Source organism: Maudiozyma barnettii, assembly GCF_903064755.1.
Source record: "Maudiozyma barnettii strain CLIB 1767 genome assembly, contig: KABA2_01, whole genome shotgun sequence".
In the NCBI taxonomy this organism is placed as follows: Eukaryota; Fungi; Ascomycota; class Saccharomycetes; order Saccharomycetales; family Saccharomycetaceae; genus Maudiozyma; species Maudiozyma barnettii.
The window spans coordinates 1008097-1034722 of record NW_024545238.1 but is presented as its reverse complement, the minus strand read 5'-3'; the positions used below and the strand labels follow the sequence as shown (position 1 = coordinate 1034722).

The 26626-nt window shown below is 33.7% G+C and overlaps 11 protein-coding genes across 11 annotated transcripts; 6 read left to right on the top strand and 5 right to left on the bottom strand.

Annotated features, from left to right (window-relative positions):
• Positions 1-525: 525 nt before the first annotated feature.
• Positions 526-2067, top strand: THR4 (threonine synthase THR4; the record flags this gene model as incomplete). Its single annotated transcript, XM_041548378.1, has 1 exon — positions 526-2067. The coding sequence occupies one exon, from the start codon at positions 526-528 to the stop codon at positions 2065-2067; it is 1542 nt and encodes a 513-aa protein (XP_041404312.1).
• Positions 2068-2255: 188 nt separating this feature from the next.
• Positions 2256-3890, bottom strand: CTR86 (Ctr86p; the record flags this gene model as incomplete). The annotated part of the gene is made up of 1 exon (XM_041548377.1): positions 2256-3890. The coding sequence occupies one exon, from the start codon at positions 3888-3890 to the stop codon at positions 2256-2258; it is 1635 nt and encodes a 544-aa protein (XP_041404311.1).
• Positions 3891-4327: 437 nt separating this feature from the next.
• Positions 4328-7054, bottom strand: PWP2 (snoRNA-binding rRNA-processing protein PWP2; the record flags this gene model as incomplete). The annotated part of the gene is made up of 1 exon (XM_041548376.1): positions 4328-7054. The coding sequence occupies one exon, from the start codon at positions 7052-7054 to the stop codon at positions 4328-4330; it is 2727 nt and encodes a 908-aa protein (XP_041404310.1).
• A 374-nt stretch (positions 7055-7428) lies between these two features.
• On the bottom strand, positions 7429-8229 carry YIH1 (Yih1p; the record flags this gene model as incomplete). Its single annotated transcript, XM_041548375.1, has 1 exon — positions 7429-8229. The coding sequence occupies one exon, from the start codon at positions 8227-8229 to the stop codon at positions 7429-7431; it is 801 nt and encodes a 266-aa protein (XP_041404309.1).
• A 519-nt stretch (positions 8230-8748) lies between these two features.
• TAH1 (Tah1p) lies at positions 8749-9129 on the top strand (the record flags this gene model as incomplete). Its single annotated transcript, XM_041548374.1, has 1 exon — positions 8749-9129. The coding sequence occupies one exon, from the start codon at positions 8749-8751 to the stop codon at positions 9127-9129; it is 381 nt and encodes a 126-aa protein (XP_041404308.1).
• A 2323-nt stretch (positions 9130-11452) lies between these two features.
• Positions 11453-13786, top strand: KABA2_01S09812 (uncharacterized protein; the record flags this gene model as incomplete). Its single annotated transcript, XM_041548373.1, has 1 exon — positions 11453-13786. The coding sequence occupies one exon, from the start codon at positions 11453-11455 to the stop codon at positions 13784-13786; it is 2334 nt and encodes a 777-aa protein (XP_041404307.1).
• Positions 13787-14362: 576 nt separating this feature from the next.
• ELG1 (Elg1p) lies at positions 14363-16774 on the top strand (the record flags this gene model as incomplete). The annotated part of the gene is made up of 1 exon (XM_041548372.1): positions 14363-16774. The coding sequence occupies one exon, from the start codon at positions 14363-14365 to the stop codon at positions 16772-16774; it is 2412 nt and encodes an 803-aa protein (XP_041404306.1).
• A 419-nt stretch (positions 16775-17193) lies between these two features.
• THI80 (thiamine diphosphokinase) lies at positions 17194-18219 on the top strand (the record flags this gene model as incomplete). The annotated part of the gene is made up of 1 exon (XM_041548371.1): positions 17194-18219. One exon carries the CDS (start codon positions 17194-17196, stop codon positions 18217-18219), a length of 1026 nt encoding a protein of 341 aa, XP_041404305.1.
• Positions 18220-18386: 167 nt separating this feature from the next.
• On the bottom strand, positions 18387-19373 carry LSC1 (succinate--CoA ligase (GDP-forming) subunit alpha; the record flags this gene model as incomplete). The annotated part of the gene is made up of 1 exon (XM_041548370.1): positions 18387-19373. The coding sequence occupies one exon, from the start codon at positions 19371-19373 to the stop codon at positions 18387-18389; it is 987 nt and encodes a 328-aa protein (XP_041404304.1).
• Positions 19374-20339: 966 nt separating this feature from the next.
• ARP8 (Arp8p) lies at positions 20340-23027 on the top strand (the record flags this gene model as incomplete). The annotated part of the gene is made up of 1 exon (XM_041548369.1): positions 20340-23027. The coding sequence occupies one exon, from the start codon at positions 20340-20342 to the stop codon at positions 23025-23027; it is 2688 nt and encodes an 895-aa protein (XP_041404303.1).
• Positions 23028-23325: 298 nt separating this feature from the next.
• On the bottom strand, positions 23326-25533 carry SFL1 (Sfl1p; the record flags this gene model as incomplete). The annotated part of the gene is made up of 1 exon (XM_041548368.1): positions 23326-25533. The coding sequence occupies one exon, from the start codon at positions 25531-25533 to the stop codon at positions 23326-23328; it is 2208 nt and encodes a 735-aa protein (XP_041404302.1).
• Positions 25534-26626: the final 1093 nt, after the last annotated feature.

Sequence of the window (26626 nt, the reverse complement as noted above, 5' to 3'; positions counted from 1 at the left end):
CCCTGTAAAGTTACGTACTTACGTATATATATATATATATATATATATGTATATATGCCATCGTTCTTTGGTGCATTTCATCCTGTTTCACATACAACTGACTACCTCTGGATCATAAACGTTCAAATGTTCTCTTACCCTTACCGTCCATCATGACAGCGGTTTCGCTTCTTTCACTGAAGAAATATTGCGATGGATTCTTTGTTTTGGTAATGAAACTTTTTCAAACTTCAATTATGTCGGGTTTGTGCGGACATTTCTTCGAATTCAGGAATTCCTGAAATAATTTTCAATGGTTTTTCCAGTTGGTAAACGGTGATTACTCATTTTCGACGTCTAATATGCTCAGCAAGTAAAGTATCTATGAAGACTATTGGAATTTTATTAATGATTTTATATTTTTCAATACAATTAGATTTTGTTACTTATTTTAATTAACATATTCTATAACATGAGTTTGAATGTTAACGTTAGATAACCAACAAACGATATCGTTCACTCTCATACGTATACCTATTGAAGCATATGCCTTCCTCATCCCAAGTTTACAGATCTACTAGATCCTCCTCCAGCGAAGCTAAGTCCTTTGAAGAAGTTGTAATTCAAGGTTTAGCTACTGATGGTGGTCTATTCATCCCACCAACCATTCCTCAAGTCTCTGAGGAAACTTTGTTTAACAAATGGTCAAAGTTATCCTTCCAAGAGCTTGCTTTTGAGATCATGAGACTATATGTGGATCCAAAGGAAATTCCAGATGCTGACTTAAAGACTTTGATCAACAACTCTTATTCTACTTTCCGTGCTACTGATGTTACTCCATTGGCTAAGAATGTCACTGGTACTAAAGAAAACTTACATGTTTTAGAATTGTTCCACGGCCCAACTTATGCTTTCAAGGATGTGGCTTTACAATTTGTTGGTAACTTATTCGAATATTTCTTACAAAGAAACAACAAGAACTTGCAAGAAGACCAAAAGAAGAAAATCACTGTCGTTGGCGCCACTTCTGGTGATACTGGTTCTGCTGCCATCTATGGTCTAAGAGGTAAGAAGGACGTTTCTGTTTTCATCTTGTACCCAACTGGTAGAATTTCTCCAATCCAAGAAGAACAAATGACCACTGTCCCTGATAAGAACGTTCAAACTCTATCTGTTAAAGGTACATTTGACAATTGTCAAGATATCGTCAAGGCCATCTTCGGTGACAAAGAATTCAACTCTAAGCACAATGTCGGTGCCGTCAACTCTATTAACTGGGCTAGAATTTTGGCTCAAATTACTTACTATTTCTACTCTTACTTCAAAGCTACCGATGGTAAGAAAGAAAAGGTCAAGTTTGTCGTTCCAAGTGGTAACTTCGGTGATATCTTGGCTGGTTATTTTGCCAAAAAGATGGGTCTACCAGTTGAAAAATTGGTCATTGCTACTAACGCGAACGATATTCTAGATAGATTCCTGAAGTCCGGTACCTACGAAAGATCTGACGAAGTTGCTGCTACTTATTCTCCAGCGATGGATATTTTAATCTCCTCCAACTTCGAAAGATTGTTATGGTTCTTGGCTAGAGAATACATTGCCAACGGTGATGATCTAAAGACTGGTGAAACTATCGACGACTGGTTCAAACAATTAAAGAATGAAGGTAAGTTCCAAGTTGACCAAACCGTTATAAATGGTGCCTTAAAAGACTTTGCCTCTGAAAGAGTTTCTAACGAACAAACTTTGGAGACCATTAAGAAAGTTTATGAAATCTCTCAAAATCCAAAGCACTACATCATTGATCCACATACAGCTGTTGGTATTTGTGCTACAGAAAGATTGATCAGTGCTGACAATGACAATACCATCAATTATATCACATTATCTACTGCTCACCCTGCTAAATTTGCAGATGCTGTAAATAAAGCTCTGTCATCCTTCCCAGCTTATTCCTTTGAAAAAGATGTTCTACCAGCTGAATTAAAGAAATTATCTACTCTTGAGAAGAGATTGAAATTTGTTGAAAAGCCAGACGTTACCTTGGTCAAGGCTGCCATTGAAGAGGAACTTTTGAAGATGAATTTATGAATGTAAAGAAAGAATACAATTAACTTTTTGTTAATCCCTTTTTTATTTATTTAGTGGTCTATGATACTACTATGCTTATATAGGTGCTTTATAAATGTTTGAACTTCAAATGAATGAAGGAAAATACAATACGGAAATAAAAATAGAAGAGACTACATTTCTGTAGACGATCATTTTATATATTAGAGCTACCTCTCATCTCCTTTCTTTGGAAGTAAGTTAATTTCACCGTTTTTATCTATATCTACTTGATATCCAGCCTCGGATAATGTATCATCGTCAGCTGCCCTCTTTGCTTCCAAACCTGCTACAAACTTTTGATTTTCTTCATTTCCTTCCAGTAAAAATTTAATGCAAGTAATGCATCTTTCCTTGATGAATGGATCATTATCATCGATTACACAGTTCGATAATATTAACTCTAGTCCATGTTTCAATCTAATCTCGTCTTGCATATCTGTCTTTTTATAACATAAGTTCCCTAAAATTTCAACTATCAATAGTTTCGACTCAGGAAAGTTTGTTGCCAGAATATTAAAATTATTATAATCAACTCTATTGTTGATTTTCTCGGTATCAGTAATTTTATTACCCATCGAATCAGATGTTTTAAAATTTTGAACAGAACCTACTTTGTCTTTAATAAAATTGATCCTAATTAAATTCTTTTGAAAAATGCCAAGGAGGTTAATTAATTTGTCTAGACCTTTATACGACAGTATGTATTTTTGAATGTGTTCGTATCTTGAAAACGATGACATAATATCCAGGGTGCTAGATATTTTTTGATGTAAAATTGTGGCGATTAGAATATGATCAGATCCCTTTTCAAAATAGTCCTCAATTTCTAGGGCTGTCCTATCAAATATTTCAAAACACCATGTCATTATTCCAGTAAGTTCATATTTATCCCATTTTTCCATACTAGTTGCTACAACTTGACCTATTCTTAAAAAGTTCATATATTTTTTTGGTTCTACTTTTTCCAAACCCAGTAAGTATGGGGAGAAAGATTCATTTGCAATAATTTTACGAAAGCACCTCAATATTGCTAGGTCTATATTACTCATATTCATTTGTATATCTTGGATTTCGTCCTCTCTAGTTGAGTTCAATCCTAGCTTATCATTGATAATGAGGTATTTGAAAAGGTGAGTATGGGAATGCATAATATTAATCATTAAAAATTCATACAATATTGCATCTTTTAGTTCGTGTCTAAAGAAATAATATAAAAAGTCATCACTTTGAGCTAAGTTTTCAAAGAAAAGTAGGTATGGATAAATTAGATCGACTTCATTATCTGGATGATTGAGTGGGTAATTTAAAAAGGACATCAGTTGATCGATCATTGACTTATCGAACAGCACTGAAATTTTTGTGAGGTTATGCAAGAGAGCTAAAGTGGTGATGTATATGGAGGTTTCCATCTCGATATTTGGAAAATTACATTCGCACAAAGTAAGAAACGCTCTCAAGACTTTATTTTGGATTAATAGCTGTTGCGCTATTTCTTGGTTGGAGGCAGATAGGTTTCTAAGTAATAGCAATACACCACGAAGTGTTCTCAAGTACCAGAAGGTTATCTCATCGTTGTTCATTTGCATTACAATGGATACATTAGTATTTTCTATTGCATTGTCCAATTCTTTCCATATTTTAAAAGTAGATGCTAGCTCATTTCTGTAAATTTCATCCTGAGCAGTTTTAATAACTATGGGATTCAAGCTTTCGAGAATAACACTATAGGATTCAATTGATGTCGGAGGCCTTCCAAGGATACCGTTAATTCCTGAAATAATAGATAATTCTGCGGTACTCATTCTAAATGATCTGTGGGGTTATAGTTCTATTAGTATAATCAGTTTTGGGTGTGAAAGTGTCATCTCATTGAAATCTTCGATTTTATATATTCTTGAATAATAAATTTTTTACTTATACCCGACACCTTTTTTTTGAACTACCGAATTTCAACCTAAATAATAATTGTTTATGATTTTTGTTTACGTTTTGAAGTACTCAATTGAATAAATTCCTACTAAGAGAGACAATAACAAGGAGATAAATTATAATATCAAAACGCTCACTTTATGACAACATCTTATTCAAATACTACAATATTGTTTTAATTAGTTAGCTAACAGCGTCGTTGGGCTGATTCAAATCACATGCAGAGAACGTTTTAGTTTACTAATATATTTTTTCTTGTGTAATTATCTACCTCTATATAGTTATATATTAATAGAATTATAGCAATGCATTAAATGAGTTCCTCATCAGATGATTCATCTTCATTTTCTAATTGAAGTTTGTTATCTTTGCCTTCGAATCCAACCCAGCCCTCTTCATCATCATCATCAGATTGCATAACAGCATCTTCCTCTTCGACAGAGTCTTCGTGATTGGACAAAGCCTCATCTTCATCGTCTTCTTGAACCACAGTACCATCAGTTGAAGTCAAAAATCTGTACGTATATTTATTTTCTGTGCTTAAAGTTGCTACCTCCTTAGCAATTCTACCAATAAATCTTTGGATGGCTCTCATTGGTGTAGCGAACAGATGCTTGTGCAGGTTAATATAGTGCCCATGTGCGGCTAATATGCTCTTTATCCAAATCAAGTTAAATTCTATATGTTGCGATTCCAATGCAAAATTACCAATAAATGTCAATAATTTTGCCAAATATACTTCAGGTACACCACCGGCAACCAATGATATTTCAGATAAAGGAATATTTTCATATACTTTATTTACCAAATATTCTTCATTCAATCGAAAAGACATCACTAATGCATTCAGGTATTCCTTTTCTTCCAAGGCTTCTATGGTAGACTGTGGAGTAACGTCGACATCTAAATCAAAAGGATCGAAGAAAACGGAATCATCTACAGAGTAGATCAATAATCCTTCAGTAGAGGCTGCCGCAAACGCAGTTGCGGTTGGGGAAAATTCAACAGATGTTACCCTAACTTCTGGTCTCAACTTTCTGGTAGATAGATCACCACCTTTTCTAGACCCTGGTAAGGTATTATCTATTCTATCTTCTAAATCTGAATTTTCACCATCTTCATCTATTAAGTCTAAGGAACCGGCCTCGGTCATCTTGCTACTGTTCAAGAATTCCAAAGTACCATTCAAAGTCATATTCTTAGAAACTACAAATCTTCTCAATAAGACTTCATTTGGAACATCATACAAACATATGGAATTATTATTACCACCTGCAACAATGGCTAGACCGTCGAAACTATAGTTAATGGTTGTGAAAAATTTTGATCTTTCAGAATTTTTGGCTGTAAATCTATCCTCAAGGTTTCTACCCGATATTATATCTCTTCTACAGTCGATATTACCCACTTGTTTACCTTCTTGAATATCAAATATCGTTATTTGACCCTTTAACGTAGAAACTGCTACGTTTGCACCATCTGGTCTTATCGCTAAAGCCAAGACATCAGAATAAACTTCAATCGGTTCAACCTGCTGAGATCTACCAAATATGGACCAAATTCTAATAGTTTTATCCCAAGATGCCGATGCTAAAACACCGTTCTCTTGACTGAATGCAAGTGCAGAAATTGGTCCCTCATGACCAGACAGAGTATCCAATAGTTGACCAGTTTGAACAGACCAAACATGGATATCAAAACTATCGAGAGAACCGGCACAAACAACTTCACCTGAGGGATCGACTGCCAGAGAGTTAAAAGAAATTCTCTCTGCTGCAGTGAAAACTCTGAAATTACGATACCTTATCAAATCCCAAGCTCTCACTGTACCATCAATAGATGACGAGAACAGTACTTGACCTTTCTTGGCAAATTGGACCTGGGTAACAGAAGAAGTATGCTCATCAAATGTTGCCAAACAAAACCCAGATGCAACATCCCACACTTTGATCTTACCGTCTTCTGCTGCTGTGACAACACGAGAACCATCTGGTGAATAAGTCAAACTATTTGTTGCATCAAAATGACCTTGTTGCTTCAATATGTACGATTCGGATTGCCATTCATAGACAAGTAATTGGCCTAATTTACTAGAACCAAATCCCAGCCATTCACCAGACTCGTTAATTGTCACTGTGTTCACAGGATTTTGACCCATAGAAAGTTGTTGTATCAACGTAAAGTCAGGCAATTCATATAAACGGAATTCACCATTGCTGAAACCAACTACCAACATATTGGATTTCGAGTGGAATGTGACACATTTAACTTTTGATTGTCCTGTGTAAAAAAAATGTTTTTTGGCAATTCTCCAACTGTATTTTGAAATATCCATTTCTTCTTCATCATCTTCATCATCTTCAGTTTTCTTGGCAGAGTACTCCCATACAAATAATGCACCATCTTTACTAACTGTATAAATGTTTTCTTGATCGGCACTAAAAAATGCGCCCATTACGTAATCCTTATGACCTGCAAATGTGGTAGATGCAAGGTCCTTTTCATCAGAATCAATAGACCATATCTTTGCAGTTAAATCCTTCGAAGTAGACACGATGAATCTGGAGTCTGGAGACCAAGTTAGGGACAATATATCTTGGAAGTGGCCTGCATGGATTCTATAACGGACGAATGGTGCAAATTGCCTATCTTGGTTAACTTCTGGAGTTTTCCAAATCTGTAGGAATCGACCAGTTGCCAGTGCAAAAAGTTTTCCATCAGGACTAAATTTTACTTGGTAACATTTATCTTTAAAGTTAAAATGATGTAAAACGTTTCTAGATTTAAAATTAGCCAGGATTGCACGTCCGTCCTCATCAACAGACAATAGTAAAGTACCTTGTCTGTTCAGGTCCAAAGTAGCAATGTTTTTTCTATGTTCATATTCAAAAGTAAATGACTTATTATTTATCAAATCAAATACAGAAACTCTATTACCAACTGGCGAAAGTAATTGTTTCCCATCATCAGAAAAAACAATATCACCCTGCCTGTAGACAGTACCTAACAGGTTGGAAAATTTAAAGTCAGATTTCATGGTTATTATGACCTCTTAATATTTAAGTTCACCGCAGTAGATCTATAGAGTTTAAAACCTTTTTCTTTAGTTTTATATCTTCTAAAGTTATGCTTTAATTATGAAGGTATCTATTTCTTTTACCTATATGTCTATACTGCAGCTTTACTATTCCTGGAGGTGATGAGCTTCAAGATTTTTCACTTTTCCAAAACAGTGAAATTTTCTGAAAATTTTCAGGGCATCGAGGAAGTTTATCATGTTCAACGAAATTTGGGAACAGATTCGATCTACATTTCTTGCACATAACGGAAAGCATGTATGTTAAAAAGTAAGGTATATGTTATATATATATATACTCAATGCAAAATGATCTATACTTGATGGTTTGATATCTATTTATCCTTTTTAAACCCTCCCCTGAGGACTGCTTCTCTTGCAGTACTATTAATGTGCCTGAATCTATCTGGGCCAATATGAGCTCCGCCGAACCATCTCGCTACAATTACCATGATTCCCCAAACATCCATAATCGTTATAAGATGCAACATTCTTGATCCTGCAGCTGCTTCTCCATCATCATCAGAATCTTGATATTTTATCTCTTGCCCATTCTCGTTTATCACTTTTGTTCTCCACGCACTCATTATATGACTAGCTTTCCTCATTTTTGAATCTGTCTTCAATTTATCCAATTTCATAAATGCATCTTCTTCTGAAGTAACATGGGTTGCAAATGCCATAAATGTAGAGCCACGGTCAGTAATAGGATCAGATGCGAACCACCCTTCAAACGGATCTATTGGTACAAGCTCTTTCATATCTTTCTGTTCATTCGTATCATCTTCCTCAGCATTATCACCCTCATATAGAACGGCATCCAATTCAGTGAGGAAATCAAACAGACATACTATCCCTGGATGGAAAACAGAATCTAGTACCTCCTGAAACAACTGCTTTAAATAATTTGCATCATATGCCTTACTTTTATCCTGCGATATGTTAACATCTAATAAACGTGGTGATAATGTTGATGGATATTCTGGCGGAAACGATATTTGAATATTTATATATTCGTGTTGTGGCACTTTTATGACCACAATTGAACAATCCTCAACCTTACGTTCTAAATTTTCTGGGTATATAGCCTCAATAGCTAATATTTCATCCAGCAAGTCTTCATGATTGGTTTCCATTTTTTTTACTTATTAGAACGGTTGAAATATTATTTGTTCTGCAAAATTTAGTGATCTTAAAATACAATTAAAGTGTATGAGAAATTTAACCAAATAACTAAATAACTCAAATTGAGTTTCAAACAGTACCGTAGATCATTAAATATTTGTTACTTTGTTTAATGATTTCTATCTGATTATTGTAATTGCTTAAATTTCAACCTTGATTTTTCTTCAATATTTTTCATTTTTATGATTATGTACAACACACAGAAGAAGCGCAGCTCTTTTTGATTCATTAAAAAACGATAGCACTTCAAGATGTTGAAACTTGAATTCATATATCATGATGAGGTATATCGCATTCGTTCTACCTCAAAAAAGAAAAAGGTCTATTTGTAGAAATAAAGGAATGATTACTCTTAACTTCCCTATTCTTCTGATACCATATATGCATAAACTTCAGCTAGGTGTTAGATATACAAGGAACATTGAGTTACGCAACTGAGTGATAAAGAAACAAGAACTAAACAAGACGTAATGACTACATATGAACATGAAAAAGTCAAAGGTAACTCCTTTTTCCAAGAAGGTAATTATATCAAGGCTATTGAATGTTATAATGATTGCATTCTTATAGATCCGGACGAACCAGTTGCTTATAGTAATAAGGCAATGTCCTTAATAAAACTAGGGGAAAACGAGAAAGCTATAAGAGTTTGTAATGTAGCATTAACCAAAATTGATCCTGACAAGCAACTACATGAGGCAATTGGTCGCAAAATCAAGTATAGGATCAATGTGGCAAAAGATGCAATTGATAAAGCAAAGCAAACACTACAAGTACAAACTAATGGATCATTCAATAATATTACTATTCAAGAGGTGGACCAACTTCCCGGAGAATTCGTTGGATTATGAAGTTCGTGAACAGTGTTACTGCTTCTTTTAGATCGTAGAATCCTTTTATCAGGTGAGATGAGAAAATTTTCGGCATATTATCCCCCAATTAAGCATATTCACTTTAGGGTTGTGTAAGTAATCATCAAACATTCGTTAGCTAATTTCTGAGTTCATTCCTTTTTAAGTTTAAATTTTGGCAAAAAAAATAATCGATGAGATGTATATAGAGGCTGGTCATTTTTGTTTACGAGATCTATGGAGATAAAAAATTGTCTCCATAGATACCTTCATCAATTATTATGTAAAAACAAACAACTATCTAAAAAATTAGTATCAGAAATAATATCAATGTAAAAGCCACTTTATTTAGAATTTTTCATTCTTTATTCAACTGCAAAACTGGGTCACCATGACCTTGGAGGTAACTAGCTACATGAGTGTTTATTAAGATGTTCTTCTCAGTTCAAGCTAACTCCTCAAATTGGTCGTAAATAATTTGAGATATAAATATAAACGCTCAAATAATAACATATCGTAAACGAACAAACCAAAAGTAAATAATAACCCAATCAAGGTAATGGTACAAAATATACTTCCGTATATTTTTAAAAGTTTTCTTACTTAACTTTCAGTTTTGAAAAACAATTAAATAAAAATAAAAATAAACAAAATGGTATTTCTTTTTTTTGGTTTGCTGTTACATATAATTAATAACAATACTAATAGAAGAACAAAAAACCATTTTCTGTTACCTTATTGGGCAAAAAAAAATGCATCGATTGTGATGAGAATTATGACATTTCTTTTCTTTTTGAAAGAACAATTTGAAGAGTGTTTTGAGATCTTCCCCAGCTTGGAAAAAGAAATGTTGACTGAGATCCATAAACGACGATCCATTCTATATCTAAAGAAGTTCTGTAAATAATGAAGAAAAATACGTAGAACGGTGTCAATCTATATAAGATTTGTTCTCTTAATCGTTTGGTCGCCCATTGGACGTGGGTGTCATTGCTGTCATCTTACGATCGCTGTACGGAGATCTTATCAACTCATCCCGTAAGTATGCGAAGGTTTTTCCCCTTTTCCGTTTCCGTTTTTTCTCCACACTGTTTGTGCGACGATGTCTCTGGATTTTATTGTGATTTGGCGTGTGTCACAGTCACAGGGCAGCTGTTGATTCATTCTATGCGACCATTTCTCTGTCCACGAATGACAGGTCTGTAAAAGAATTCCTTAACAGGAATTTAAAAAAAAAATATGTGGTGCCTTATACGACCGAAAAGTGTCATTAGTTACTCGTAGTTATTATATGAATACCATAATACTATAACGAGATATAGGAGAAGAGCCCTGATCTTCAATCTTCCCCAGTTACATGGGCTTCCTTTCTATACAATTAATAATACGTATTATATTATTATAGAAAATAAAATAATAAGCGAAAGCAGCATCGTGTCTTTCAGTTTCATTGTTAATAAAAATAACCGACAGTGCAGCACAGTTCCTAACATTTACAATTCTCCAGTTTTCTCGTATACGAAACTTGAAGCATATCTTCGAGAAATATGTAAATAATATAATTTTACCATTGAAAATACCATCGTAGTGCGCACACGGATTTCTAGAAGAATCGGTTTTTCTATACGTAAAATATTGGATATCTAAGATCTACTACGCAATGAGCTCTCTTATTCACTCATCGATTGTGGGTATCTTCTCTTTTTGTTTACTTATATCAGTAACTCCTCAAATTAAACATATGAAAGGTAGTATGTCATGTGTCTAAATCTAGGAACAAACATCCATCGTAAAGTGATACCTATTTCAATTCAGTTCTATAACAAATAAGTTTAAACGGTGAGTACGAAGAAGAACTGTTTACTATATTTGTCAATATCTGTTTCTTTTTTTAACACTGTCTAGGAAATTATTCATGGTTTTTATTATTATACCCAAACTTCATCTGTTGTTTTAAGTCCTCCACACTATTACTTAGAAATAAAAAATTATTTGAACTTCATTATACCCGATTGGTATCGTAACATGAAATTTATTACACCAATATCACATAATCCGTGCAGTAACATCATCAAATGGTTAAAATAGAAATACAACTATGGAATCTTTCTCATATGACATTATGTTATATATATAAGCATCTATTTGTGGGACAAAAAAACTGTATATTTGCGACCTGATATTTTGAATATAATTTGCGTTTAGTTTATGTGATTACTTTATTTCATACTCTACCAAACTTTCAAGCAAAATTCCTCATACCCTAATAGGAAATAATATATATCCATAACAAATTATGGTCTCTGTAAAATTATCAACATACATGGCTGTCGCTATTGCAGCCATGAAGAGTGTATCCGCTCTGAGTGTCAGCGATGGTACAATAATGCACAACAATCTTCCTGACGAAGACATTACCATTGAAAATGGTGGTTACGTAGGTTTGATATACGGTAACGTTCAAGGTATTACTGGTAACATGGACATTGAAGATGGCGGCGCTTTGTACGTCGGTGATCAAGACTCTGGTGACAATGGTCTACAAACTACCTTCTCAGGTTCAACCTTTAACAATCATGGTGTTTCTGTTGTTGATAACAGAAATGTCTCCAAGGCAATGACCGTCACTTGGGATGGTACCACAATCGAAAATAATGGTAAAATGTTCTTTGAAGGTCCAAACGTGAACGGTAACACATTTAATATTGAACCAAGCAGTACTCTGACAAACAACGGTTTAATGGTTTTTAGTCAAGACGAAAGCTCTAGTTATGGTAGTACTGTGAACATGAAAGCATCCACATTTACGAATGACGGTACTGTTTGTTTGAACAATGTAAAGGCTTATCTTTTATCCAATGTTGGCGGTTCCGGGTGTATCACTGTTGGAGCCAACACTGTCTACGCAATCCAATCTACCAGTTACGGTACGTTAGGTTCTCAAACATTATACATGACCGACTCCAGTTCTATTATCTACGTTGATAGTAAGGGTGAAACCAGTAACATCAAAGTGGCTGGTTACGGTAATGGTAACTATCTGTCTTTTGGGACTTCCATTACCAGTCACAGTTATGACTCCAGTACTGGTATCTTAACTGTCAATGTTTTCATATTTATTAAACATACTTTCAATATTGGTACCGGTTATGATTCATCTAACTTTAAAGAGGTTCAAATTGATAACCATATTGGTACCAAACTGGCGAATAATGCTCTTTATTATAATGCTGCCCCACCTAATGCTGATAGTCCATCTGTTTGCGCTGCCTGTGAAACTGCTCCATGGATTCCAATCCCAACCCCAGTTACATCATCTTCTGTCGCACCTTCTTCCTCTTCCATTCCATCATCTAGTTCTATTATGCCATCTAGTACATCTAGCTTGGTAATTAGTTCTTCCATTACATCCTCATCTTCTATTCCAAGCAGTTCTTCTGCAGTTGCTTCATCCAGTTCTGGTAGTTTCCAAAATATTGCTCCTCAATCTCTAGCATTATCAAAAACATCAGATATAAGCTCCTCTTCTGTTGCCCCAACCTCTTCTATCGATCCAACTTCTTCTGTTGTGTCAACTTCCTCTGCTGATCCAACCTCTTCTGTTACCCCATCCTCTTCTGTTGATCCGACATCTTCTGTTGCACCAACCTCTTCTGTTGCCCCAACCTCTTCTGTTGCCCCAACCTCTTCTGTTGCCCCAACCTCTTCTGTTGCCCCAACCTCTTCTGTTGCCCCAACCTCTTCTATCGATCCAACTTCTTCTGTTGTGCCAACTTCCTCTGCTGATCCAACCTCTTCTGTTGCCCCATCCTCTTCTGTTGATCCGACATCTTCTGTTGCACCAACCTCCTCAGTTGACACAACTTCCTCCAGTAGCCAAATTTCTATTGCACCAGCTTCTGCTATTGATGCTTACGTCAGAAACATTACTACTACTTTGATTACAAGTGAAACTAATATGTTTACCACTTCTACGGTGAATGGTGTCACTCTAACCCAATATACTACTGATTGTCCAATTACTGATGAAAACGGGTCAGTAACCTCTTCTCCAGCCACTGTTTTTGCCAATGATAAAAATACAGTCACAATTCCCCAAGTAAGTACTAAGGTTTACGGAACTGTAACCGATATTGTCTCTTGTTACCCAACTATCAATAGCAACAGCGAATTAACTGTTGCGTCTGTTACTTACAAAGTGGATGCTGTCGTTGTTCAAACTATTATTGAAACTGAAATTGAGAAGTATGCTCAGACAGCTAATACTAATGCTGATGCTGAACCTCAACAGAGTACCACTGCTAATACAAACCAAGTTGTAGTTACAAAGACTGTTATTCCAGACGAAACCACAACTCCAGCTAAAGTAAAACAAATTACTACCATTGATGCTAAGTCAGAACAAAGAATAGTAACTCAAACTGTTATCCCAGATGAAACCACCACTTTAACTAATACTAACGTTGAAACCAAAGTTGTTGCTTCTGGTAGTCCATATGTATCTGTCTCCGCAGTGAAAATCAGTCAACAATCATCTTACGGTATCCAAGGTATCACTACTAGATCCATCAATGAATTTAGTGCCAACAACGGTAACACAATAGGTACTACCTTAGGTTTCGGTTCTCTATTTTACTTACTTTTCTTAGCTTTGTAAGTATGGCATCATCCGCAATTAGCATTCTACTCTGTGTAATCACAGGTTCATAATTTCTTTTAACATATATATATATATAGATATAGAAACCCTCATTTATTTAGTTACGAATTCCCTTTTGTATCCAAAAATCAAATAAATATTATTAGAAGTACCATCTTTAAAACTATAGAATTAGTATACGAAAGAGTGGTTTTTCAGTGCTCAACTATCCTTGAAAGGATTATTAGCTAACTCTTCTGAAATATCTCAAATCAATTTTGTTTAGATTATGCCATCTCCCTTAGGCGAACACGAAAAAAAGGTCTTCAACTGTTTACACATGAATTTTATATGGAAAACGCGTTTTACTAACAATACGATGAAATTTGAAAGATGAATTATACATACAAAACTTATTGTAAAATATCATAATTTGAATATTAAACCCCTCGGATTTGATCTATCTCCTTTGATCGATTAAATTTACTAACAAGCATTTGCATATTTGTGTATTCCAAAAAACTAATTAATGAAATTGATCTGATTGAGCTTATTTGTTACGATAAATAGGTTAATTTAATTATAATAAATGCAATGAAGAGAACAACACCAGTCTCGTTAAAGTCAATCCTGAGTGGCAATCCTATTAAGAAACCTAAATTAGAAAACAAAAACAAAAACAAAATTGATGGTAAGACACGCTTGAACAAACCTGAACCAAACGTCGTTGATTTAGAGAGTTCAACATTATCGAATGCTACAGATGATGAGGTAAGTTTGATTGGTGTCGGAGCGTCTTCCTCTCCGTCATCTCCTCCCTCTATCCTAAGTAGTACAGTGCAATTGAATAGTTCTAGACAACATATAATTCCGGAAGGTGATAATGTGAAGTGTCAAACCATGAAGAGTTTTTTGATGAAGAAAAAACCTGTCAATGAGATCAAAAAAATTGAACCAACAGTCATATCTTTAGACGATGCTTCTGACGATGACACAAATAATGAGAATAGTAACGTCATAGATATAACAAAGATATCATTACAACCGAGTAAATTATCAACTAACACTTCTGTCAAAAGAACGAACCTTAAAAATTTGTTCGCTGCATTTGGGAAACTTACACCAGAACACCAACTTCCTCGGTCTAATGGTACTATAAAGAGATATAACGATATCTCTAAATTGCAACAAATTGATGCACCATTTCCTACTCAACAGTTGATTGAACCTTCTAGCACAGCAAGTGCCTCGAGAGATATAGTCATCTTAAATTTACATCGTAGATCCAAGCCTATCAACATTAAAGACGATATCAGTGAAAATCATGGTGGTTTTTCATATTCTGAATATGAATCGTTAAATAGGAAAGATAATTTAAGGAATGATACAAATAATAGTAAAGTTGTTTCTTATACAATTGGTCCTAACAAATATTCCCAACAGTGGCCTGAGCTTATGAAACCAACAACATTAAAGAGTGTTTTACTAGAAACAAAATTGAAACAAAATATTTCGAAGTGGATTGATAGTTCTATTAGTAAATTAAAAAAACCTACTACTAGAAATACGTTATTAAGAACATATAAAGAGGAAGTCGATGAATTTAGGAATTTTGTAATCCAAGATGATCATGACAGTGATACCGACAATGGTGGAGCAAATACAAATGATGGAACCCTAGAAGAGTTCATCCCTCTTTCTATCCTACATGGAGAAGGGATTGGGAAGGATACCTTAATATACACTATTGCAAAGGAAAAAGGATATCAAATATATGAAGTCAACACTTCGCAAAATAGAGGTAGGAAAGATATTTTGACCACATTAACAGATTATTGTACGACATACTATGTAAAAGACAAAAAAGAAGCTGGTATTGTCTTAATAAGTGATGTGGATGTAATATTTAAAGAGCACGATAGAATGTTTTGGAGTGCATTAGAAATGTTATTAATGAAGTCAAGGAAACCTGTTATATTAACTTGTACAGATTCTGAATATATACCGTCCAATCTAGTTGATATATGCGCATCCGGTGATTCATTATTCAATGTGAAGAAAGTTTCTTCAAGATCAGTCCTGGAATATTTGACAAGATATTGCAGTATCTTAGAATTAGATATAAGTAAAGATGTTTTGCAAAACATCGTGAAAGATAACAATAATGATATCAGAAAATGTTTGCTACAATTACAATTTTGGTTTAGTTCAGGTACCAAAATTAATATGTCATCGAATAAACTGCCATCGATAACCAGCGATATAACTGATATTAAACTGATGTACCGTTTACTTGATATCAACTCTATAGATGACATAATTTTATCAAGTACATGGGATAAGTCAAGAATCCAACAGGAAGATGATAATACGTTAATGACAAATGACATTGTTATGAAGTTCATAGAGAGGAAAGACGATGAAGAGTTTCGCCTCGCAAATGATTACATTATAGATTATAGGATACACACCCAATATTATAACCATTTACCAATTTTACCATTTGAGTTGAATGTGGGTGCAGAACTGAAGCAAATGTTAATTCAATATAATAATCATTTTCTGCCTAACAACTATAAGTTCCCTCATAAATATAATAAGATGAAGAAGGCAATGATATCTTTCGTAGAAACACGATTGAAACATCCTATTAACTCTACATATACAAAGATAAGAAGTACCAGGAACTCACGCAAGATTCAAAATATAGTTGATATGTTCCAAGGAGAGAAAAATAATGGACAAGTAGTTGACGACCGAGTAAGTTTAGACATGGCTTATACTACGAAAAGAAATATATGTGAACAAATCAATCCTTTTGTACATGAGATTGCAAAACATGAACTAGAGTCTAGAGAGTATAACAATCAATTGTATAGAATCTCTGTTGAAAATGCATCACCAGAAGAACATGATGAAATTGTTAAAAGATTGTTTGAGGAAAGATTGACGAAACATTTAAGATTCTCCGCTAACAGTGATAAAGTTGTGAGTTGCTGGAAATAGATACTTTTCCAATATCGACGAAATGATATATGTGAACAAGGACAATTTAATGAACATATACATGTTACTACTTTTGACAGTCAATATAAGTAGGATATAAAATTGCATATAGATCTGATAATATATATAGAACTCTGAACTAGATAAAAATGAACATCCTTTAAAGTAATACATATCTTTTCTTTCGAAATTTTCTGTGCTTCGGTTCCTGTAAAGCGAACGAAAATAGAGATAACTAACTGGTGATAATAATAAAAATGATAATGATGATCAAATATCAAAAATAAAACATTGAAATATATATATTTCGAGGTTATTTTTTGGGTGAAAGTGAAATATTATAGTGTTTTTCGGAATCATTTGTCAATGATATAATATAAAGCCACAATCCAAGTTATTTTCCAAATTTAGAACATAATATGTCTGAGGAACAATGTATAGAACGTGAAGATCGATTTGATATTGATGAAACTGTTTATAGAAATTTCAATATCAAAAATAAAATAAATATATGGCACGATATATTTAATTGTTCCCAAGCTCAAGTTGGGGATACGTTATTGATACTGAATCAACGAATTGATACACCATTTGTAGTGTTTAAACGACTTTGGGAGGCACGTCCAATCCATGTATGTGCCGATGGTGCAACTAATAGATTATATGAATACCTTCAAGAGCAGCAAAAATTTCATGAATTAAGTGGTGATGTTATTCGAGAAAAATATCTACCTGACTTCATTGTAGGCGATTTAGATTCCATCACAGATGATGTAAGACAATACTATTCTGAGCGTGGTGTAGTAATCCTTGAACAACATAGTCAATATGCAACAGATTTCACGAAATGTCTAAAATTGATTCTATTGAATGCCAATTCCAAAACATTTAACAATTTTTTACAAAATAAAAAACAAGAAGAAAATCTGGGGATTGATTCCAGTCATGGATTACTTGATATGTGTGATGACTTAAGACAACATCATACTGTTTTACCTCACAGGGTTAACGTGTTAGCTTTGGGGGCCATTGGTGGTCGATTTGATCAAACTATCAATTCTATTACTGAGCTATACAATGCAAGGAGAGATAACCCTGAAATGACTTTGACTTTTTTAACAGACACAGATATTATCATGTTAGTGGCTAGTGGGGGCACATCTATCGAATACAGTAATCCACCATTATTACCAACAAATAAAGTATTTAGAGACTATGTATTGGGTAATTGTGGGTTATTACCAATTGGTGAAGAAGTTATTGTGTCCCAAACATATGGTTTAAAATGGGATGTAATAAACTGGCCGTCAAGTATCCGTAGTGGTCGCGTAAGTTCGAATAATCGATTTGCATCCAGAGATAAATGTTACATTGAGAGTGATAGAGATATTGTGATGAATATCGAATACTACCCAGATAAGTTGGCAGAATATGTATCTATGTAATAATATATTAAGAATAATAGATCGTTTTTATTTATTTTTTTTCTTTCAGAATATGTAAATATAATATAGTATAAAATATATTTATAGGTGGAGATGTGTAATTGATCTGTGAAGAGATATTACTTAAGAGAAACAATACGAATAAGTAGAAGAAAGATCATTTAAGTTCATTTCAATCTATTGAATTGATCTACTAAAGATTGACCTAAGAACCCAGGAGATTCAACAACATCGACACCTATATCTCTTAGAGCTTTCTTCTTTGATTCGGCATCGGTACCATGACCTTCGACAATGGCACCGGAATGACCCATTCTAACACCTTTCATTTGTCCAGCAACTTTCCCTGCAATGAATGAAGAGACCGGTAAAGGTTTGTCTCTATTCATATTATGTTCTTTCAAGAATTGAGCAGCTTCAATCTCTGCACGTCCCCCAATTTCACCTAGCATAATAATACCTTCAGTATCAGGACTTTCATTTAAGAATAATTTCAAAGCATCAATAAAATCAGTACCTGGGAATGCATCGCCACCCATGCCTACTACTAAGGATTGACCTAAACCATGGATTGTAGTCTGTTGAACTGCTTCGTAAGTTAAAGTACCTGATCTAGAGATAATACCAATCTTCCCTGGTTTAAAGATTGAAGTTGGTTGAATCCCTATTCTAACGTTTGTCGATGGGTTGATAATACCTGGACAATTAGGCCCGACTAATCTTGATTTCCCTTGAGAATGTAACATTTCAGATATATATAACATATCTTTCTGAGGGATCCCCTCTGTAATACAAACAATTAATGGTACTTCAGCATCAATAGCTTCCTCGATAGCCTTTGCGGCAATTGGCGGTGGGACAAAAATTGCTGATGCGTTTGCTTGAGTCTGTTTAATTGCATCTTTAACTGTAGCAAAGACAGGTTTTTCCAAATGTAATTGACCTGCTTTTTTCGGATTTGTACCTCCCACGACTTGCGTCCCATAATCCATTGATAATTGAGCATGGAAAGTAGCTTGTTTCCCTGTAAAACCTTGAAAGATCACACGGGTATCCTTTGGACATAATAGATTTCTAATTGTTTCATCGTATGGCTTAGTCGATAGTGTACGTTTGGTGACTGAAGTCAGTCTTAATAAATGACGAGAATGCATCATCGTGTGTTTGTGCGTATATATATATATATATATATATGTATGTATATATGTATAAATATATTCAAATTAAGACAACCCAATCAACCGTTAATTACGAATCATCGATCTATCTTCTTTATATATATGAATATACGTTGGTAAGGGGGGGTGGAATGCTAGTTGGAGAAGTGAATAGCCGAGAGTTCCCCCAACTTCAGAAGGTCCGCCTCGACGGCAGCCCTGTTACTCTCGATAATATCATATCATATAATACAATCTCATATACAATAATAAAAGTGTGCGCAGTAGTAAATACCCCGCCCGCAGCAACCCCGACCGCCGGCGATTATCGGAGAATTGAATTATATAGTGCAGTGTTTTCCGTGGTGTGGTGCAGTGATGTTGCTGTTGCCGAGTGAACGAGAGATGGCCACTCTGTATTTGGAATCAGTTAGCTATCAACAACGCATCGATGGTTATCACTACCAATAGATAAGCAGAGCGTGCGTATTGGGAGTTCGATTAGTTGGAGATAACTGAGTGTGATGGTGTCTTGTTTGCCATATACTCGTACTTGGGGTGGTCACCCGTTGTAAATTGAATCGATAGACAAAAAAGCCAGGATGAAACACTTGCCATATTATCTACAATTGTAATAGAAGATGATATATTCTGTTTACTATAGACACATCTCAGGTTCAATGATGTATATCTATATATACAGGATGGATATGGTGTAGTTAGATTATGAGCTAATTGAATCTACTGTTTGCTGCGTAAATTTTGTAGCAAGAAGGAGGACTTTTTGGCGGGAGTCACGTGGCTTGTAAATTTTCTCGTAGAAAAATATAACAACAACAACAAGCAATAACGTTCGTTCGTTACTGGCTGAATTTATATAAATGAACAAAAGAATTTATACGTAAGAAAGAAGAGATTCAGTCTATAAGCATAAGAGAATTAGATAAGTCGATCAACATTTGGATGAACACTATGAGTAATAATCGTGCTGAGGAAGTAGATGAAGAAGTCAGTACTCATCCAGTGAGCGAACAAGATATGGATACTTTAAGAAGTTCTACAGCAACGCCAAATCATCAGGAAAAGAAGCCTAAAATTAACAATTCTACTAAGAACAGTAATGGGAATTCACAATCTAAGAAGGTTCCTTTGCATCTATTGGAAAAAAGAAGACTAGGTCGTATTAAGGCCGCTGAAGAATTTGCTAGAAAATTAAAACAAGCAGGGATTGAAAAATTTGATAATGAAAATATTGCATTAACAGGTAGATATCAACAAATTCAATTAATTAATCAAAAAAATTATTCTTCAGATTATTTAAAGAAAGATGATCAAACGTTTACATTAAGAGAAAGAAAATATTTAAGAAACAAAAGTACAACAGGTAATAATGAAAATGTACCAAATAATACTACTGATAATAATAATAATAATCAATGGACTCAACAAGATTTTAAAGATTTGGCAGCAACAACGTTCGATAATAAATGTATTAAATATAACCATGAACAAATAGATTTAAATGATCCATCAAATACTATAGTGATTCAATTAGGCCATAGTTCAATGAAAATCGGGTTTGCATTGGATGAAACTCCAATTGTAATACCTAACTGTATTGCTATCCCAAACAATAAATCTTTTTCGAATGATCATGATGATAAAGAAGAGAAATGGTTCGATACAAACTCCTCTCAATTTATAGATTTAAAATCACAATTGTATCAAAGCTTTAAAGAGAGAATGAGATATTATAAGCGCAGAATTCAACCAAATAGTCATGAACAAGTAAAGTCATTTAATTCTAAAGTGACTCCAGAAGTTGTATCCTTACAAAAGGATCCTGCCCATATTCCATGGATTACTGATTCAAATGATAATGATAATGAAAAGTATCTTTATGGTGATGAGGCAATCTTAGCATCTGAACCATGGTTTATTCATAGAAGACCTTTCACTAGTGGCGGTGCTTTCAATGTTTTATCGGGGCAATATACGTCTTTGCAAGAATTATTAGGCGATATAACTAATTTATTAAATTATGCCTTGAAAAAATTGTTTAAAAGGTATAGAGAACAACAAATAAAAAAAAAACAAGACCAAGACCAAGATCATGAAGAATTTGACGAACAACAGAAACAATCAAAGGAGAAAGGTTTAAATGATCCTATAATGAAGGATATGGATTTTAAATCATCAAGATTTAAGGCTATCTTGGTTATACCTGATTTATTCCAAAAGAGTCATGTAGAGGCACTCATTAGATTATTAATCACTGAATTGCCTTTTCAAGCTGTTGCAATTATTCAAGAATCCCTAGCTAATTGTTATGGTGCAGGGTTGGGTACCTCTACATGTGTGGTAAATATTGGTGCTAGTTCTACTAACGTGGTATGTGTAGATGAAGGTTCTGTAGTGGAAAATAGTGTAATCAAATTAAATTATGGTGGAGATGACATAACAAAATTATTTTCTGTCCTTTTGAAACAAAATAATTTTCCTTATCATGATTGGGATCCTTCAACACTACCAGGGTGGCATCTTGCAGAAACCTTAAAGAAAAATTTGGTCACATTCCAAGATGATGGTGTAGCAGTACAACTAACAAATTTCTTGAAGAGAATGCCAAATGAACCGATAGAGAAATATGAATTCAAAATTTTTGATGAAGTAATGTTAGCTCCTTTAGCTTTATTTTATCCAGAAATCTTTAAATTATTAAAAGATCAAAATAAGGGCTCAGAAAAATCTCAAAAAATTGTTAAACGTTGGAAATTACAATTACCTGATTCCCAGGATTTTTTCACTGATGATTCAAATGATTTGAAATCGATATCTCAAGAAGAAACATTGCATGATTCTAACTTAATGGATAATGAAACTCCAGATGCCTATACTGATATTCATAACGAGAACTTACTTTTAAAGAGGTTATTGGATGTTAATGATAAATTAGATGAAATATCTGCTACCGCCAATGATGATATTATGTTAAATATGATACCGTTAGATAAAGCAATCATACAAAGTATTACTAATGCAAGCTTAACGATGGATCCATCCAAGATGCCAACATATTATTCTAATATATTAGTGGTTGGTGGTTCATCAAATATTGAAGCATTCGATTTTATGTTAACAGATCGTATTAATATATGGAGACCTCGTTTATTAAGTTTAAACACGTTTCCAACTTTTTATGAGAGTCTTGTTAAAAAGGTTAAAGAACAAGAGAAAAAATTCAATTCAGAGAAACCAAAATCCTCTTCTATTGCGACAACCGAAAATGATAATGAAACTGAAAATACAGATGACAATAAGGATGCAAACAACAATAGTGGTGCACCAGAAAATAATTCAGAAAATGGAGAAGATACAACTTCTAGTTTGAAATCAGATATCGATAATCTAATTACCACCGAATTACAGAAATTTGTCGGAGGTTTTGACAAAGCTGCAAACAATAATGATCATTACTCTACAGTAACTGTTATACCACCTCCAAGAGAAATGGATCCTGCCTCTTTGTGCTGGAAAGGTGGATCTGTATTAGCTCAAGTTAAATTGATAGAAGAATTATACATCACATATAGTGATTGGGATATGCATGGTAGTAGAATATTACAATACAAATGTATTTTCCCATATTAAAGTATAATGAAATTTCATAGTTAAATTCTGGAAACCTCTTAAATATATGCATGTTTATGAACTAGAGAAGATTTTATTTATTAAAAATATTAAATTTTATTTCTTGATAGATATGGTGAGCAGTGACTGACAGGGACGGTAATTAAATTAAATTATAGTTACTGCATGTATATACAAGTAGGTTAAAGAATCTATACTGGCGTTGATTTTATTATTATATAGCTGTATAATATTTATACATTCTGAATGAATAAAACATTTTTATACATTAACAATTAGGAATATATAGGAGTTTGCATTATAGTTTTGGTTTTTTGTCAACATGGTCATATTCGTTTACCTTATTTGTCGGTGCTGTGCTATTTAACAATGAGTATACTTTACTGTTCTTAAGCTGAGTACCCTCGTCTGTAGATATTTTCGTGATTGATGAAAGTTCGATTGGGGAGGAAGAATTCTGTTGTTTAAGTGAAGTTTCCTGAAGTTTCTTCACATGAGAAAACTCCTTTCCTTCTACTTTCAATGGAACTGGTGTGTCAGTGACTGAGTTATCAACCAAATCCGGAGTCGAAATAGTCTTTGTGCCTCCTATTGATGCCTTCTGAATGGATTGAAATGGTATTTCTGAAGGTGCGCTGCGATTGGTAAGAGTAGTTTCAGAAGCCATGTTTTGATTCCTGCTTGCAACAGTGTCCGATAATGTGAGGTTTTTAACTATACCGTTCATATTTCCGACAGGGTTAGTTGGCACGTAAATGTTTTCTTTGTATTGTTCATTTATAGGGTTTATTAAAGACGTTTGGGTATGATCTACGGGTGATACCTGTGGATATTGTTGAGACATCATACTACTAGGTGCAAGACCAATAGAAGTGTGTGATGTTGAATTTGAAGTCGCCAGTTTTTGATAATCATTGCTATGTTCTTGGGTATTTTGCAAATTTGTAGTTGTTTGCTCAGGATAAAACCGAGCCCCAGCTGGATTGTTTGGTGGTTGACATATTTGTGATGTTGCTAGGTTCAGAAGTGATGGTGACTGAGAAGGAAAAGGTTTGTTTCTCATAGATTGTGTTTGTGGTGGATAAGATAACGGGTGAATTGCCATGCGTGAACCTGGAATTTGCAAATTTGGGTGCAGCGAAGGCTGAACTACATATGAATGTTGCTGTTGTTCATAAAATGCTGTAGCTAATGTTTGATATTTATTTACTAGATCACTCTTCAAGTTTGAAACATTGTGATATAATATATCATATTGGTTTAGGTATTTTTTAGTCAAAGAACGTGTAGGATTGTCATTAAAAGCTATAGAATTTTGTAAAGTGACAAAATTCTGAAGGTTGTTTAATACTTGTATCATATCATTATTTAGAGAATAAAATTGTTCCATGATAAATTCATTGGTCGCATTTAGGTTATTTTGTGTTACAAATTGTCCATCAATTTGTTGCATATTTTGGGGAGGCAAATGTTGGGAATTCTGCATTAAACCTGGCGGAGCATTATTATATGAATTTTGTAAATTATTAATAGTATCATTTGAAGAGTAAGGCGAAAAGGAAGAATGTGATCTCAAACTGTTTAGTTGTTCTGCTGAAAATGCAGAATTGGTCTGTGTATGACCGTTATTGTCTGTGCCGTAGGAAAGGTCAGTATGGCTTACGGATCCATTGGTGAAATTTACACCAGAGTGGTTCTCTAAGAGATTTGGTCTCTTCTTGTATGCATTTGAACTATTACGTGAACTCGATCTTCTCTTTATAAGTTTGAGACTCTCTGGCTCACCCTTTTTGAATATTCCAGCACTATGCTTAAATTCCCATATTTTTATGGTGGTTGTATCGTCATCCTCAGTAGGATCGTGTGATTTTTCTCTTTCCTTTTCTGTCATTGTTGTATTGGATTCATTCAAATTTGTCACTTTATGAAAGCCATAAATGTTTAATTGTCTGACAAAACTAGTAATGTTTGTATGTTTAAAATATTTTGCCAAAGCTTTACTGAACTTTTCATTTGGTTTAATGAAAAATGATTTACCATTATCGGACCACCAAATTAAATGTTTTAACTCCTTATTTTCAAGGATATTGTATAATTTATGAATAAATACAATATTCTGAGTTGTTTTACCATGGGATGGTTTTTTTGCTGATAATGAAGTAGAACTTTTATTTTCTGAATTAATCGATATGCCACTAGAATTACGACTATTGATATATTCATCATGGTATTGTACTTCTGTATGAAGTCCTTGCATTTGGTGTAAAATATGATCTTTATAATGCCCACTACTATGCTGTGAATGACTGGGATTGTTAGTTGAATTATGCAGATGATGGTGATGATGGTGATGATGATTTACTCCGTTAACACCGTCGTTATATTCAATAGTATTATTTGTATTATTACTTGTAGTACTAGTTACAGAGTTAGAACTATCACCAGAATGCATGTTACTGGAAGTATGATTGTTTAAATCATTATCTTTATTGTTTGAGGAGTCCATTGAGATATCAATCTGTGAATGAATTGTATTATGTTAAGGGTTTAAGAACGAATTGGAAAATGAATATAAATCCCAGAAAAGAACGAAAATAATAAAAATGATCGAAGTAACCGATCTTCAGATACCAAAATATCGACTAATCCTTGGAGATCTATTGTAATGAAAGTTTCCCTCCTTATATTGTATATCTTGTTCCTCTTAATATTTTTCAAGTTTTCCACGTTTTAAAACCTATATTTGAAATTTACTGACCGTAGATTGTTCTTCTTTATCTTTTTTAAAGGGTCTTAAATCCGATGAGTTAGGAGACGGAAGAATGTTTGGAAAAACAAAAGAGAAAATAAAAAAGGAAGTAAAATGGATCACACTACAAAGGATTGGTTCTGAACTTTCAATTGTGAATAGTACTAATCGTAAGCTAAGAGAGGTTAGAGTGATAATATAATGAATGGAAGAATAAGTATGAAGTTATATAGTCTTGGTAATCTGCCAGTCTCGAAGAGAGTATCTATTTTATAATAATATTTTCAGTCACCTAAAACGTCACTTGAGCAAAAAAAAAAAAGAATAAAATAGAGTAAAATAAAGAATAAAAAAAGATATCTTTAATCTTGAAATTAAATGAAATTGTGTGTCAAAAGTAACAGTCCACAGATTGAGAAATAATTATTCGCTGGTAAAATTATTATTATAAATGTATCGCAGGCAAATAAACACTCTAGATGCAAAATCAAAACCACAGTAAAATAATGTGAAAAGTAAAATATACCTATGTTGTGTCCTAGGAAATATTGTAGAATAACTGTCGAGCACGATATCTGATTACGTCTTTAAAAACAAAAACAAAAACAATAATAATATAATAGTATTTTAAAAAAAATATTCCAGATATGTTTGGCAATATAGAACTAATAAGAAACCGTATTTTCTTTTTTTCTGTTCATCTAACACGATGAGGAAGAAGAAAGAAAGAAAGTTTTAAAATTTTCCATATATGATTTCATTGACAATTTCGATGAAGTTGTTCAAAACAATAATAAATAAAAGAAAACAAAAGCGGATATGAATAGTATCTTACGTATTATATATATAT